This window comes from Xiphias gladius, chromosome 20 (assembly GCF_016859285.1).
Source record: "Xiphias gladius isolate SHS-SW01 ecotype Sanya breed wild chromosome 20, ASM1685928v1, whole genome shotgun sequence".
NCBI classification, from domain to species: domain Eukaryota; kingdom Metazoa; phylum Chordata; class Actinopteri; order Istiophoriformes; family Xiphiidae; genus Xiphias; species Xiphias gladius.
The window spans coordinates 9,613,286-9,627,944 of NC_053419.1; the positions used below are offsets into that span (position 1 = coordinate 9,613,286).

At 42.3% G+C, this 14,659-nt stretch overlaps 1 protein-coding gene across 1 annotated transcript; it reads left to right on the plus strand.

Moving 5' to 3' along the window:
- Positions 1–5,312: 5,312 nt before the first annotated feature.
- On the plus strand, positions 5,313–14,149 carry dusp4 (dual specificity phosphatase 4). Its single transcript, XM_040158276.1, has 4 exons — positions 5,313–5,912; positions 7,367–7,494; positions 9,865–10,084; positions 12,981–14,149. The coding sequence occupies exons 1-4, from the start codon at positions 5,543–5,545 to the stop codon at positions 13,367–13,369; spliced, it is 1,107 nt and encodes a 368-aa protein (XP_040014210.1). The 5' UTR covers positions 5,313–5,542; the 3' UTR covers positions 13,370–14,149.
- Positions 14,150–14,659: the final 510 nt, after the last annotated feature.

A 14,659-nucleotide genomic window follows, 5' to 3' on the forward strand; every position in this document is an offset into this window, starting at 1 on the left:
TGTTTGAGAACCACGGTACAGGGCACTGTGCCTACAGAAATCAATGCGGTTCAACGTTTCATTCAAATCTAAAAAAAAAAAAAGCTTTCTCACGTTCCCCTATTCAAGCCATAATTACTATCCTGAGTAACTGGGGCATTGTTTCTGGAAAGGCACTTTGCTGTGTTTTTTAAATGCTCCGAGCAGCATAAACAAAAGTTCACTCATGGCTTTTGAAACAGTGGTGTGCTTTTTGTGACTTGGATGAACCAGGTGAACCCGCCCTATAATGTGTGTTGCCTCATAAAGAGACCTGTTGCAGATTTTTCCATTATTTTTTATTTTTTGTAAAGACTAAAAACAGGTAATATCACGGCAGCATGGTCAAACACTCTGTTTTGTCCTTTTGATGCGTTAGACCAACGACCCCAAGAGCAGAAAATGATCATCTTTATGATATGATCATCGCACTGCAAATAGTTAACCTCCTTGTCGGACACAAAAACTCATTGTAGGAGTATCAACATGTGCAACGTGAGAAAATATGCATCCGCTCCAAACAGAGTAACAACCCCCACTACACCACCCGCTCACTTCCGCTGCTCGACTCACCCTCTTTTTCTCTCTACCTTTTCTCTCTGCTCTGTGTCCTTACAGCATCTCTGTTTCCTGTTTTTTTTTCTGTCATATATTCATTCTCCTTTTTACTTTCACTCATGTAACTGTCTCTCTCTTTGTCGACACGCTCACATAAACACATGACAATTGACACAAACTCATTCATGAAAACGTAGCAGCACTCAGTCAAGGTTTAACCAGTGGATTATCGGATTAGAGAGTGGGACAGATTTAGAGTGTGTATACACATGCTTCACACACACACACACACACACACACACACACACACACACACACACACACACAGACACACACACATCCACATGTGTGTTTTTTTATGGCATGTTGATGTTTTTATTATTCTAACTTCTGGACTACTACTGCGTACATACTACAGTTACATTGCGTACCATTCATTCAAAGGAGTAGTTTAAAATATAGGAAACTGCATTCATTTGCTTTCTTGCTGAGGGTTACAAAAGAAGATCACTTCCATTCTCATGTCTAAAGACGAAGCCAGGAGACAGTTAGTAAGCCTATAGCTTAGACAAGTTGACAAAAGAGGTATAGCATGTTATTTAGTGAGCTTAACAGGTCCTGGTGACTGCAGATGTTTTACCTGTGGAGAGAGCCAGGCTAGCTGTGCTAAGCCAACCATCTCCTGGCTTTCTAGCGTCACAGACATGATGTTAGAAAGAGAGCGAATAAACATAATTCCCGAAATGTCGAACTATTCCTTTGAAGAGAAAGTTTGTTGGTAGTCAGCTGTGACAGCATAAAAAAAGAAATGGAGTTGATTTATATAGCGCCTTCATACCAAAGCCACTGGGAGAAATTGGTGTTCAGTGTCTTGCTCAAGGACACTTCAGCATGTGGACTGGAGGAAGCAGCGACAGAACCACCAACCCTGTGATAGACAACCTGTTTTATCTGCGGCACCACCGCTGTAGCTTGCTCTTTGCTGTTGTCACCTTGCTTTCAGTCTGTCTGTGTACTCGTCTTGTAGTCTGCTGCCACTTTGCTATACTGCTATTTTTACCTCCGCCAAGGAGGTTATCTTTTCACCCCTGCCTGTTTGTTGGTCTGTTTTTGTGTTTATTTGTCAGCAGGATTACGCAAAAACTACTCAACCAATTTGCACCAAACTTGGTGGAAGGTTGGGGCGTGGGCCAAAGGAGAATCCATTAAATTTTCGGGCAGATCCATGAATTTTTTTTATCACTTTCCTTAACATTGCCTGATAGGGCTTTTTTTATATTAAGCACCTGCCTATGTAACATCATGATGTCTTTTATAGTCCATATTCTCTTTATTCACATTAATATTCCCTTTTAATTACTGCTCAGTATGCTTAGCTGTTGGGGGACTATGTAATATATGGATACTGCAGTGTTATATACTGCAATATGCACAGTGCCTGTAAATGAGCAAAAGTAAAAAAGGACAGCATTATAAAGAAAGAGATTAATGAGAGTGAAAGAGGTCAACAAACCAGACAGATTGGGGGATAAGAGAGAAGAAAATGGATTTAAAAAAGGAGGAGGCAGAGAGGTATTTACCATCACTGACATGTACAAAATATTATCCTCTCTCTCTCTCTCTCTCTCTCTCTCTCTCTCTCTCTCTCTCTCGACCACTGTACTGACGGATGACGACATATGGGTTAGGGATATGAGGGGATGAATGGATGGACAGGGTGAGCAGAGGGAGGGAGGGATGACATCAGCGAAGAGTCTCTTCCCAGCCAATCCCCTCGCAGCACCCCGACTGCTGTCTCCGCCCTCCCACACCTCTCCCTTGTTGCTACGGCAGCAGCACCATCCCAACTGTGCAAGGCATTGTTTGGGGTTGGTAGTAATCCGGAGTGTTGTGTGCGTGTGTGTGTGTGTGTGTGTGTGTGTGTGTGTGTGTGTGTGTGTGTGTGTGTGTGCTAGTATGAGGGTCTAGAGGCTTCAGTCCAGCACAAGAGATAACCCCCCCATTCCTCCATCTCTTCCTCCTCTTCCTCCCCTCTTCTGCCTGTCGCTGTCTCGTCTTCCATCTTCCATCTCTCGCCTCTCTGTCTTAACATTCTCAAGGTCCTCTCATTCATGACTTATTTTTGCTGCAATGCTACCATCACACATTGCAAACACCATACCGACATTCACATGCACACAGGATATATATATATATATATATATGTAAATATATTCACACACACACACACACACACACACACACACACACACACACACACACACACACACACACACACACACACACACACACACACAAACCACATTATGGCTCATAGTGTCCCATTTCTGATTTCTCTGTATGGAACGTGTTAGGCTCAAATAAAAGGAAAAACCTGAATAAATGAGTGGACAAACAACACATGCAGATGCTTCCACACTGTCCATGTGGGGTCACTGAATGGCTTGACGAGAATGATGTGAAATATATTGTGGCCTTTGCAGTCACCAGATTTCAACCGGGAACACCTGAGGGAATTTTGACCGACAAGTTACACAGCGCTCTCCACCATCATTATCAGAGCACTGGATAGGGAAATTTCTTTCAGAAGAATGGTGTTCATCCCTCCAGCAGAGTACCAGAGACTTTGGAGAATCTATGTCAAGAAGCACTGTAACTCCAAGTAATATGTATTCTATGAAAATCCAAACATTTTTTATTATATTGGACAAAAATTGAAATTTTTTTCTTGTCATACAAATGGCAACTACTTCAGTTTTCAACAAAAAATTCCTGCTAATTTGTATTGTTACCTTATAACCATGAACTGTCTGCCACATTTCCTTTCCTTGAGGTTTGCTCACTGTTGAGTCTAGAAAGTCTCGTTTTTAACCATGTCAGACAGAAAACATGACATAAATACTACAGCAGTTCCAATGAGTTCAAGTCGGTATGAAACAAGCAGCATCACATACTGATCGACTGCTTACAAGTGTCATCTCAACAGTGCTGTCAGATCATACATGTACTATGTAAGTTACATCTTGGCATCTTCATTAAAAATAAATCGGACATACATTTCAGAGTTGAGCATAAAGGCCTGTGAACAAAAGCCTAACAAACACAGATCCATATGCACTTGTATTATCTAGAAGTTTTCCCACATAAACCCATTAATAATAAATGTATATAAGAACGATACAATATTAAAATGATAAGTTTTATAGTCTATTTATCAGCTGGAGCGTCTGTGTGTGTCAGGGTGTCTGCTTTTTCCTCACCCCATCTGCTGCCGCGCTGCTCTCTTTCCTCTTGTAACCATGGAAGTGCGACCAACATGCAAATTCCTGAGCTGGCTCAACTAAGGCTGTGCAATAGAAGATGCAAATATCACTTCCGCTTGTAGGATCACACACCCACACGCATATACACGCGGATTTATGTACGTGTGTGCGCACACGTGTAAGCACACCCACCTGCAGTCTAGTACATTTCTCAGCAATTTAAAACCACAATCAGACTGACATTATCTACAGGACAAGTTCTTTAAAATGTTATTTAAATACAATTTGAAATAGTCCTATCAAAGCTTAAAATTAAAATAATCAAATTTTTGGCATTTAATTTAAATTAAAAGCAAAATGAAGCAAAGTGAAGATGTGAAATGACTTTAAAGCTGTATTGGTTGATTTTTGGCCACTAGAGGACAGAGATAAGTTTCAAAGCAAGCTGACAGATACACCGCTAACACCATTTTAGATGCTATGGCTAAAATGTTAGCAAACAGGTGCCTGCTTTCCCTTCTAGTGGAAACAGAGCAACATTCGTGTTCATTTTCATTTGTATTTCTGGCCAAACGACACATATAGGTTCAATAACCACTATTCATTTAGCTCTGTTTTATGTCTCCAGTGACCCTGAGGGAAATATATGGTAGCTACTGTGTGTGTCTTTTCTTCGCAAGCTAGTTTTGCTACCCTTCTATCTGCCCTTTGGTGCTGGGCAGGTAGCGCACAGTTGGTTTTTGAGAGTTTATTTTACTGGAAACTCTGGTGGGTTTAATGAGAGACTGAATATACGTGTGTGGGAATGAACACAAAACAAAAAAAGCTCAAAGGGCCTAAAAAAGCCGCATAGCTGAAGGTCTGCATTTTAATTCTCCGTGGTTTCAGCACAGGCAAGCCATCTTTTCACATTACACGGTCATTTGAGTCACGTTTATTATGACAATAATTTTTAATGCAGGTTTAAAGACTTAAATAAAGGTTAAAAACTATGAAATATGAATTAAAAAGTCAGTTGAGCGTCTCTGCTAGGTCAATACCTTGTAGCTCCACAAAAAATAAAACAAAGGTCAGAAGCTGATTGGATATCACACACTAGGCTCTGGCTTTTTTTTAAGTCTGGTTTTGAAACCGGGTCTGAAAACTGTTCATTTAAAATCCGTTAAACCCCTTTATTTTATCCTAAAAAACTACTAATGATCATTCAAGTGTGGTGGTGAGCTGGTTAAGACATGCCAAACCCCGCTGCACGCCTCATAGAGTCTAATCTCCATCCACATCGCCTCTCGGTTCATTGATGTCTGTCCGTTTTTTTGTTTTTTTTTTTATGAATGAACGGCGGAGGAGGAAATGGGACGGGAAACTGGACGCTTTATGATTGGCTGCTACGGGTTGACGTCACCTCCGCCGTGACGCGGTGCACCCATTCATAAAAAAAGAAAAAGAAAAAAGAGAAACAATCCTGGGGAGGAAGACTCCGAGAGAGGGACGGGAAAGAAAGCGGTGAGCGGACTGTGCGTAAAGAGTAGAGAGGTTACAACGCACGAGATGATGCGTGGATAGAGGAGAAGCGCAAAGGGAATCCACCGCAGGATCTGCGCGCCTTCTCCAGGTCTGGAGGGCGGTGGTGGGCACAGAGAGAGAGACAGAACGAGGGGTTCAGCGACAGGGAAGCTCACGCACGCAGCCTGAAACGACGCGCGATGGAGGAGCTGTGCGAGATGGACTGCACGGTGCTGAAGCGGCTCCTGAGGGACGACAGCGCCAAGTGCCTGCTGCTGGACTGCCGCTCCTTCCTCGCCTTCAGCGCGGGGCACATCCGCGGCGCGGTCAACGCCCGCTGCAACACCATCGTGCGCCGCAGAGCCAAGGGCTCCGTGCTGAGCCTGGACCAGGTACTGGCCGGGGACGAGGAGGTCCGGGGCCGCTTCCGCTCCGGGATGTACTCCGCCGTGGTGTTGTATGACGAGAGGACGCCGGACTCCGAGACGGTGAAGGAGGACAGCACGGTCACCCTGGTGCTCAACGCGCTGTGCCGGGACTCCTCCGGCACAAACATTTACCTGCTGAAAGGTAAAAATGCGCTTCTCTATCACATTTAGCTTTTACATGGGTCAGCTGCAGCGTGTGCTGATGGTAAAATACACCAACCACACAAATATATTCTTTTATTCTTGGATTCAGCCTTTAGATTGGGAAGCACCAGCCTACAATGCAACCTTTGTCTTTTTTCTCCCCCCACTCACAATGGGAGGCCAGTTTAGTCTCTAATACTGTTATTACCTGAGGCTAAAAAGGTTTCTTCGTGAATAAGCCTTTACAATGGTCAAAAAAAAAAAGTACAATAGACATGATAATAATAATTGCACACCTACGTTTATTTATTCTTGAATTGGAGCATTACAGGACAATCAGAACCAATAATAATAATAATAATAATAATAATAATAATAATAATAATAATAATAATAATAGCTCCAAGTTTCAGCTATAGCCTCGTTTCAGTGGATATGCCACCAACCTATGCGGATCATTGCTCATTTCATTCTTCACCCCACACTTATATTTTTTTATTGCCTCCATAAAGATACTGAATACTGTGTTTGTGGCTGCTCCTTAGCCTATAAACCAGAGACTGAAATATCCTGCTGACTGTGCCTGCTCTATTTTTATGCACTTTTTTTTTTTTTTTTTACAATAAACACACTCACTCACAGCCACACAAATTCACACACACAGACTAATGGCTGTGAGCTGAGTGAATGAGGTAATGCTGATGCATAGGAGCCACTTCTAACCGGAGGGACTTACAGGACACACATGACCATTTCAGAATGAGTCCACCACGGGGTTACTGACCAATTGGAAGCAGTAAAGTCTAAAATCAACACTTGATTTACCCACCAGACTATATTTAGACTGCAGGAAATCTGAAAACCAAAGCTGCTGCAAGCTGCAAGCTGTGGCGCATTCTTTTTTTGTGCATCCTAATGACGCAGGCGCCTTGAAGCACAGGAGTATATGTATGTGTCGTATAAAGATGACATTTCCCAGTTAATCTGATTTGATCCCCGAGGTGCAGAGAGCAGTGGTCATCCTGCAGAAATAAAAAAAAAAAAAAAAAAAAAATCAAAGGGATGATGAAATTGTTTCCAAATCCACAGCAATAGACAAAGGCCAGAGTAGGTCAGGAGTCGGTTTAATAGACTTTATGTCAGGCTCGCTCGATGCAGAGAATAAAAATCCTTGTGCAGATTGTGCGTGGATGTTAGTGTGGGCTGCCGTTCTTCTTTTGTCCTTAAGTATTCTTCAGTAGTGTGTTCTATGCATATAGACCCCAAACACGAAGTCTCTGTTTCTGTAATGTTCCTGGAGCGTTTGTCTGTGGTCCTCTCACATGGTTTACTATAACATTGTTTTCTAATGTACTGCATCGTCATTTATGGTATATTACAGTCCTTTTCCTAAAGCAAAACACTGCACATGATGAATCCTATTTGATCATGATGTTTTGTCTTTTTTTCCAGGTGGATATGACAGGTTTTTCACAGAATACCCCGAGTTTTGTTTGAAGACCAAATCCTTACCGTCCCTCAACAGCCAGTCCAGCATTGACTCTGCCTGCTCGTCTTGTGGGACGCCACACCACGACCAGGTAAAGCACAACACAAGACAGATGAGGGCAGACCCACCGGGCTCAAACTTTGTCCACCTTTTCAGGTTGAAAAGAGTAAATTTAAAAGCATAATTAACATCCGCCAGTGTCAACCTAATGTAGGTCACGTGTAAGATGCTTCTGATTGTGTGCAGCCGATAGTTACTGCAAATAATGAGTGTTACATAAAATACTCACAAATGCCTGTCACAAGTCACCAGACCAAAAAGCAGTGTCTTGAATTTGCTCACATAGACTAAAAGCATTTAGTTTATATTCATATGTAAAAGAAAAAAAAACTTTTTGTTTTTAATTTATACTTAATAAAATAATTGATTAAAAGTGGAAACTCGTTATAAGTACTTAAATCTATTAATGTGCCATCAGCCAACTTATCGGTTAATCAGCTGTTTTGGTTTTTTATCCTGTAATAGTCACCAGCAGTTTCACACACTGGCACTTGGAGCTACTGAGTGCAAACACTGGAGGTTATTTGCCTTGCTCAACAGAACTCAAGTGTTTCAACACCTTCATTCAGCCACATTTAACATCCAGCCTGGGAATTTAAACCAGCGAAAGTGTCGTTACACGCTTGTTTCTTCAGTCTCTAGGCCATGGCGGAGAAATCGACAGAAACTGATACGGTCATTTGCTGAAAATCCACACTTTGTTTAAATCGGTCATTTGTCTCATGGTATTCACCTCTGATTTAACCTCATTGTCACTTCCTGTGACCCTGGTGGCCTCGTTTTCATCAGCAATCTGCCGCTTGAGCCTGCAGACTTTATGCAATGCTCAACGTCCCATGTGGTTTGGGTTTAATTCCCCTGGAATGCATGAGGATAGACACACAGACAATTCAGTCTATGTATGTTTTCTACGACAAATGCTTGATAGTCTCGGCCACACTGTCAAGTGGAGTTTTAATTCAAGGAATACTGTCGCTTCCTGTTGCAGTATTGATATGATGTACTGGGTGAAAGCTAGTTGAGTGTCTCGTGTACCCCCCCCCCCCACATTACATCTCTTAGTAGTATCGATCATTTCCTGACGCTGTGTCAGTAGCGAGGTCGTCAGCGGCAGTGACATAAACGGACACAGCCCTCGTCAATAAGTCTCACTACCGGTATAGACCGCCAACAGCCTGACCTCTCAGATCTAGTGAATGGGAAAACAATATTTTCACTCTTACATTACAATATGCTTTGAGATATGGCTCAAAAGAAACACAAGCTGGTCCAAAATTGCATTAGTACATGTAAACACTGGCGTATATTTGCTCTTTATGTAGTACAGCCTGGAATATTTTATAAATGTGCAATATGTAATATGAGCAGAGAAAATATTTCCTTCCAGTAATATAATATAGTATGTCGGACAAGACACCACTTGCAAAGAAATTAGTGGAACCCAGCCAAACAATTTGTATAAATGATAAAGATTAATACAAAGTGATAAGAGCTATATGTTCTTGATTGTGAAGGGTGATGGCAGTGTTGATGGTGGTCTGGCGCAGATCAACAATTAATATTTTCAAGCAATACTAAACAGAACCAGAAAGGACAAACACATAACCACATTTTTTGATGTTCCTGCAGACCCCTTCCTTTTTCCAGGATGTGTGTGTAACAATCCCTCATGTGCTCAGTCAATGTCATGTTAGTCATTTACGTAAGTTATGAAGTAGAACTGGCTTCCTGAAGAAATCGCTATGGAGCATATTTTTCTCAAAAGAACCAGTTTTTCCACTGATGAAGTGTGATCACAGAGCAATGACAAGGATTCCTCACGAGAGAAGCACGAGAGAATGGTGAATGCAAATCACAAAGTCTGTCAACAGGATCTGTCGTACAAACTGATGAATCAAAAACAGGCGGATGTTTCCATTGAATTCAGTAGTAGTAATGTTCACGCTGCTCAGTTGATCAGAAACTCAGCTCCTACAAGGAGCTGTTTTTCCACATGTGGACATAACTTGGCTTGAGACAGAAACTAACGAACGAAATGGCCCATATCAAAAGACTCTGCATTAATAAGGATATTAAGCTTCTGCTGTTTGCTAATAAGGGTGGCTAAAATATTTAAGGTTGTGGTTCTACTGAAGTCATCTGGCCTCTGCTGCACAATGACACAGTGAATTCTTTGTCTTAAGCTGCGTGTAAGCTGTTTTTCATTTCAACATGGAGAGCCACGATGGCTCGCCAACGTGGCTCTCCAAGCTGACTGGGTCAGGAGATGTTTCTTTATGGACTGACTCAGTGATTAAAGACTTACTGAGTGACTGTCTGAATGAATTATGAACAAACTGCTTCAGATCAGTAAATCTATCTCTTCATGGCTGATTAATAAAGAAGTGATTCATTTATCCAGGGCGGCCCAGTCGAGATCCTCCCGTTCCTCTACCTTGGCAGCGCCCTCCACGCCTCAAAGAAGGAGGTTTTGGATGCCATAGGAATCTCCGCTTTGCTGAACGTGTCGGCCGACTGCCCCAACCACTTCGAGGGGGCTTACCAGTACAAATGCATCCCCGTTGAGGACAACCATAAAGAAGACATCAGCTGCTGGTTCCTGGAAGCTATCGAGTTCATAGGTTAGTGAGTAAGCGTGTGTGATGTGTCTTTATTTAAGGTTGCCCCATGGTGGAAAGCGACAAATAAAACGAGCTTCCTTCAGGCTCCAGCCTGTTTTGGGCTTTATGGGGTTTGTTTTTAGGTCACATCATTTTTAGGTCATAGTCAGATCTTAAGTCAAGTTTGTTTGTTGATAGTTTTTTTTCCGTCGAATGTTTTTTTGCAGTGTCTGCTAGTACGTGTGAAATATCTTTTTAATATTAATGGCAAGACATATGAAGGGCTACAGCTAACAATTATTTTCATTTCCAATTAATCTGCAGATTATTTTCTCAATTGATTGACTAATCGTTTGTCTATACAAAATCAGAAAAAAGGTGACAATATCACAATTTTCTAAATCCCAAGGTGATGATATCACACGTATAGGATATTCAATTTACTATAATGTAATACGAGGAAAAGCTCTAACATTTTAGGCCTGAAACCCTAAATTTTATAAAATAGTTGGTATATTTGCTTAAAATTTCACTTAGATGATTAAGCGATTATCAAAATATTTGCAGATTCTTTTTTTTTGATTGACTAATTGTAGGTCTAACCATATGTTTACTTTAAATTAATCTATTCACCTCTCGATTAAACAGTGTGGCCGGGGCTGTGATGTCCTTTCTTCCTTTGGATTCTCTGTAGATGCAGTTTGAGTTTCAGCCATGGTAGCTCATCACTGCCCATGTTAACTAAACAGTCCTCTTCTTCTATTAATCTCAAACCGGCCACAAATGTGAAGCGCTTCACTTCTCGTCTGGAGTTTGAGAATTATTCCCATAAAAGAGCTTTCAGAGGGCTGCAGTGGAAAAACTCTCAGGCCGATGATGACAAATCAGACATTTATTCAATGGAATGTTTGAAATTATTATTTCCAAGTATCCCTTTATCACTCCCATTTCAGAAAGAAAAAACCTGCAAAAGCTAATCAAATTCATTTACTACGGAACAAATTGACGTCATACATTGTAGGAAAAAAACTGATAATTGCATTTTAAATGATAAAATATTCCAATCAATCATTTCTCTGCAGCATGACTTCAGATATGTGTTTGCGTATATAATATAGGCAAATGTGAGCTTTGCTTTTGCTCTGCATATCCATGCTGTGTGTATACATTGTGTGTGTGGTTTCCGTGCTGTGGGTGTAAGTTGGTGAGTGTGTACTCTGATGTGTGTGTAGGTACTGGTATGCGTCATAGTTAGTTGCTGTGGGACCAGAGTCTGACTCATCCACTGTTACCGGGTGAACCGACGCTGTGGTGGAGTTACCTGAATTCTGCGTGTGTGTGAGTGTGTGAAAGAGAGAGCTTGAGAAATACAGACACCTGAAGAGCAGAGCAAAAGACAAAGAGTAAGAGATGGGGGATGTGGCTGCCGGCAATCGTGCCAGCATCTGTGCATTTAGAGAAATTACAGTAAACATTCCTCGATCTTGTGCAATGCTGCCCGTGTGCCAGAATGGTCATGAGGTGAAGTGGATTCAAAGGCATGGCCAGTAGTGGTGGAAAAATTAGATAAATTCATCAACATGAAAGAACAATAAATGAACCCCCTCCATTATCTTCTTCATATTGTGTGCTTCTAATTTCCTGCAGGCCACCACACATGCTCCAGGACATTACTAGTACTGTCCAACTGATCATGCAAACCGAGGATGTTGAGAAAATTGAGTTACTGTCAATGCTTTAATCAATCTATTACCTAAATCTGGTTATTCACAGTAACGAAATAATAGCGTGCATCTAAACATACTGCAAGAGTCAGAGACCTAAGTAGGACACTGGAGGAAGTGTGAAAGAGGGCTGATGACTCAAATTTTTTGCACTTGCATGTCTCAGTTAAATGTGATTCGCTGTTTTCTCACTTTGAGGTAAGTTACTGATTTAACTTCACAGAGAGGGGAAGGAAGTTATGAAAGGGTGGAGAAGAGGAAATGAGAGGAGACTGAGGCAAAGTGCCCCTGTTCATCTGCTGTGCTCAAATGCAAAAATGCACATTTAGGTTGATAGTTTCTTTTTTCTTTGAACTTATTGAGAATCACAGTGATAAACTGTTGATTTCAAGTTGCTTTCTTTATCTTTTTGTGAAAAACTGTTAATGCTCTCCTGAACAGTCCGGTGCCGCCAGAGGTCACATGGCATCTTCTTCAACTGAAAAAATAAATCGAATGAACTGCTACAAACAGGCTTGGCGCCCTTTTGCTTAGAGATAAAATAAACAGGAAAACATTAAGTTTGCTTCAGTTCATTTTCATTGTCCGGCAAACCACCGTGAAAGCCTGATTACAACAACAAAACAAAAACAAGACTGAGTCTGCATGCTAGCGCCTCTGCAAGCCTATACCACTAGGTACAGCGCTGATTTGAACTAAATGCTAAAACTTGCCAACACAGTAACTATGTTCACATGCTGGTGTTTAGCAGGTTTAATGTTTACCATGTTCTCCATCTCAGTTTAGCGCGTTAGAATGCAAATGTTTAATATGTTCACATATTAAAATGTTAACCCGATGTTGGTGCTTCATGAAAAGTCAGGAGGTCATCAAAGTTGTCACAATTCATCCTGAGGGGGACATGGGTGTCTGAACCAAATTTCATGATAATACATCCAACAGTTGTTGAGATATTTCACTCAAAACCACAAATGTCAACCTCATCGTTGCAATTTCACAGGATACAAGAGTCATTATGGGATATCCTCCGGGGACCATAAAATCTGGTGCCATTGAATAAATGTTGAGATATTTCATTGAGTCCAAAGTGAAAAAACGGAGAGGTTTTTGTAGTTTTAGTTTTTGGAAAATAAATTACATTTTGTCCATGGAAACCTCTGACCTTCTAACCTCTGAACCCCATCTCTTCTCAGATTCAGTACGGGACTCCAGTGGGCGAGTGCTGGTCCATTGTCAAGCAGGGATCTCCCGCTCCGCCACCATCTGTCTGGCCTACCTGATGAAAAGAAAGCGTGTGCGCCTGGATGAAGCCTTCGAATTTGTGCGCCGTCGCCGCAGCATCATCTCCCCCAACTTCAGCTTCATGGGCCAATTGCTGCAGTTCGAGTCGCAGCTCCTCGCCACCTCCTGCGCCGCTGAGGCGGCCGCCACGGCGAGCCCGCTACTCGGGCCCAAGTCGTCAACAGCCACCACGTCAACGACAGCCACGCCCACCTCTCCGTTCATTTTCAACTTCCCAGTCTCTGTGGTGAACCCCGCCTACCTGCACCACAGTCCGATCACAACCTCACCCGGCTGCTGATGGATAGCCAATCGCAGCCATCCCCCTGACAAACTATCTGAGCACAGACTGGGCTGGCATCGGCTGGAAGAGCTGTCAAGTCTTACTGACCGCTGCAGTATGTACATGCTTCCAGGGCAGGGAGGTGAGAAGCGTCATGGTGCCTGATTCAAAACTCAAAGACTGAAAAGAAAAAAAAAAAAACGTTTTAATGTTCAGAAACCAGCCAACGCTCCTTCCATTTTAACATGTGATTTATTCAAACTGACCAAAAATGAACTGGCTTTCAAAACCTGTTTCAGTAAACGAAGACGGATGGAGTGTTGGACTGATGTTTACTGAAAATATACCCTCTTCCTTGACAAAAAAAAAAAAAAAACACGCACAGAGGTACACTGACACACAAACACTGACACAGAGAGGCATGAGCAGCAGCGAACACTCTCTTTTTCTATCTCTCTGCCTCACACACACACGCACACACACACACGTTCATGACTACCAACTGAATAAGCTCAGTATGAAGACAGGGTTCGTTGCTATAGAGACAACAGGTCTTTAGGAGAGGAGATGGACAGGAAGGAAGGAGGAATTTTAAGCACCCGCTCTTTCCCCTTTGGGTGTCCCTCCTGTTGCCAGACAAAAGAGATGGATGGGGAAAAGACGGGAGGAGACGGTGATAGAAAGCAGGAGCCTCTTCAGTGACAGGTGCTCCGCCGGCAATCCGACCGGAGCTTCCTGTCTTTCATACGTCCTCTTCCTCTCTCTGTCCCCCACCCCACCCCACCCCTCAGAAACACACACACCTTCCTCCCCTCTCATCTCCTTTTTATCCTTTTATATTCCTCCCTCCTTTCCTCCTCCTCCTCCTCTCATCTCTGCCGCTCATCTGCACCCGGTCCGCCCCCTCTCCTCTCCTCCGCAACTCTCCACTGAAGAGGCTAAATAAATAAAATAAGATGCCAAATAAAGGCCAGGGCCCTTGTAAATGGACTGGGAAACCCCTCTGCAGGCCCCTGATACACACTCTCGGAAACTCCCTTTGCTACGTTACAAAGAAGTTGTTTTGGATGAAAGGGCTGAGAGAAAAAGGCGTAAGAAAATGTGTTTTGTCTGGGAGATTTCCATTGTCTTTTAATGGATTTTCCTTTTAGATCAGAGGGCACATTGGCCCTGGAAGAGAGCGACTTAAAGGGCCATGCTGGTAGCTTTGTATCTTTTAACTCATTTTAAGTCATGTATTCTTTACTGTAGACCATTTTCCAAAACATAAGTTTAAAGACACTGGTTTCGATTTTTTTTGCATAGCGT

Bases quoted from the DNA above. Each gene is read 5' to 3' on its own strand.
- dusp4 (XM_040158276.1), top strand. From the start codon at position 5,543: ATGGAGGAGCTGTGCGAGATGGACTGCACGGTGCTGAAGCGGCTCCTG. The intron at 7,495-9,864 runs GTAAAGCACAAC...TCATTTATCCAG, and splicing joins GGACGCCACACCACGACCAG to GGCGGCCCAGTCGAGATCCT. The intron at 10,085-12,980 runs GTTAGTGAGTAA...ATCTCTTCTCAG, and splicing joins GGAAGCTATCGAGTTCATAG to ATTCAGTACGGGACTCCAGT.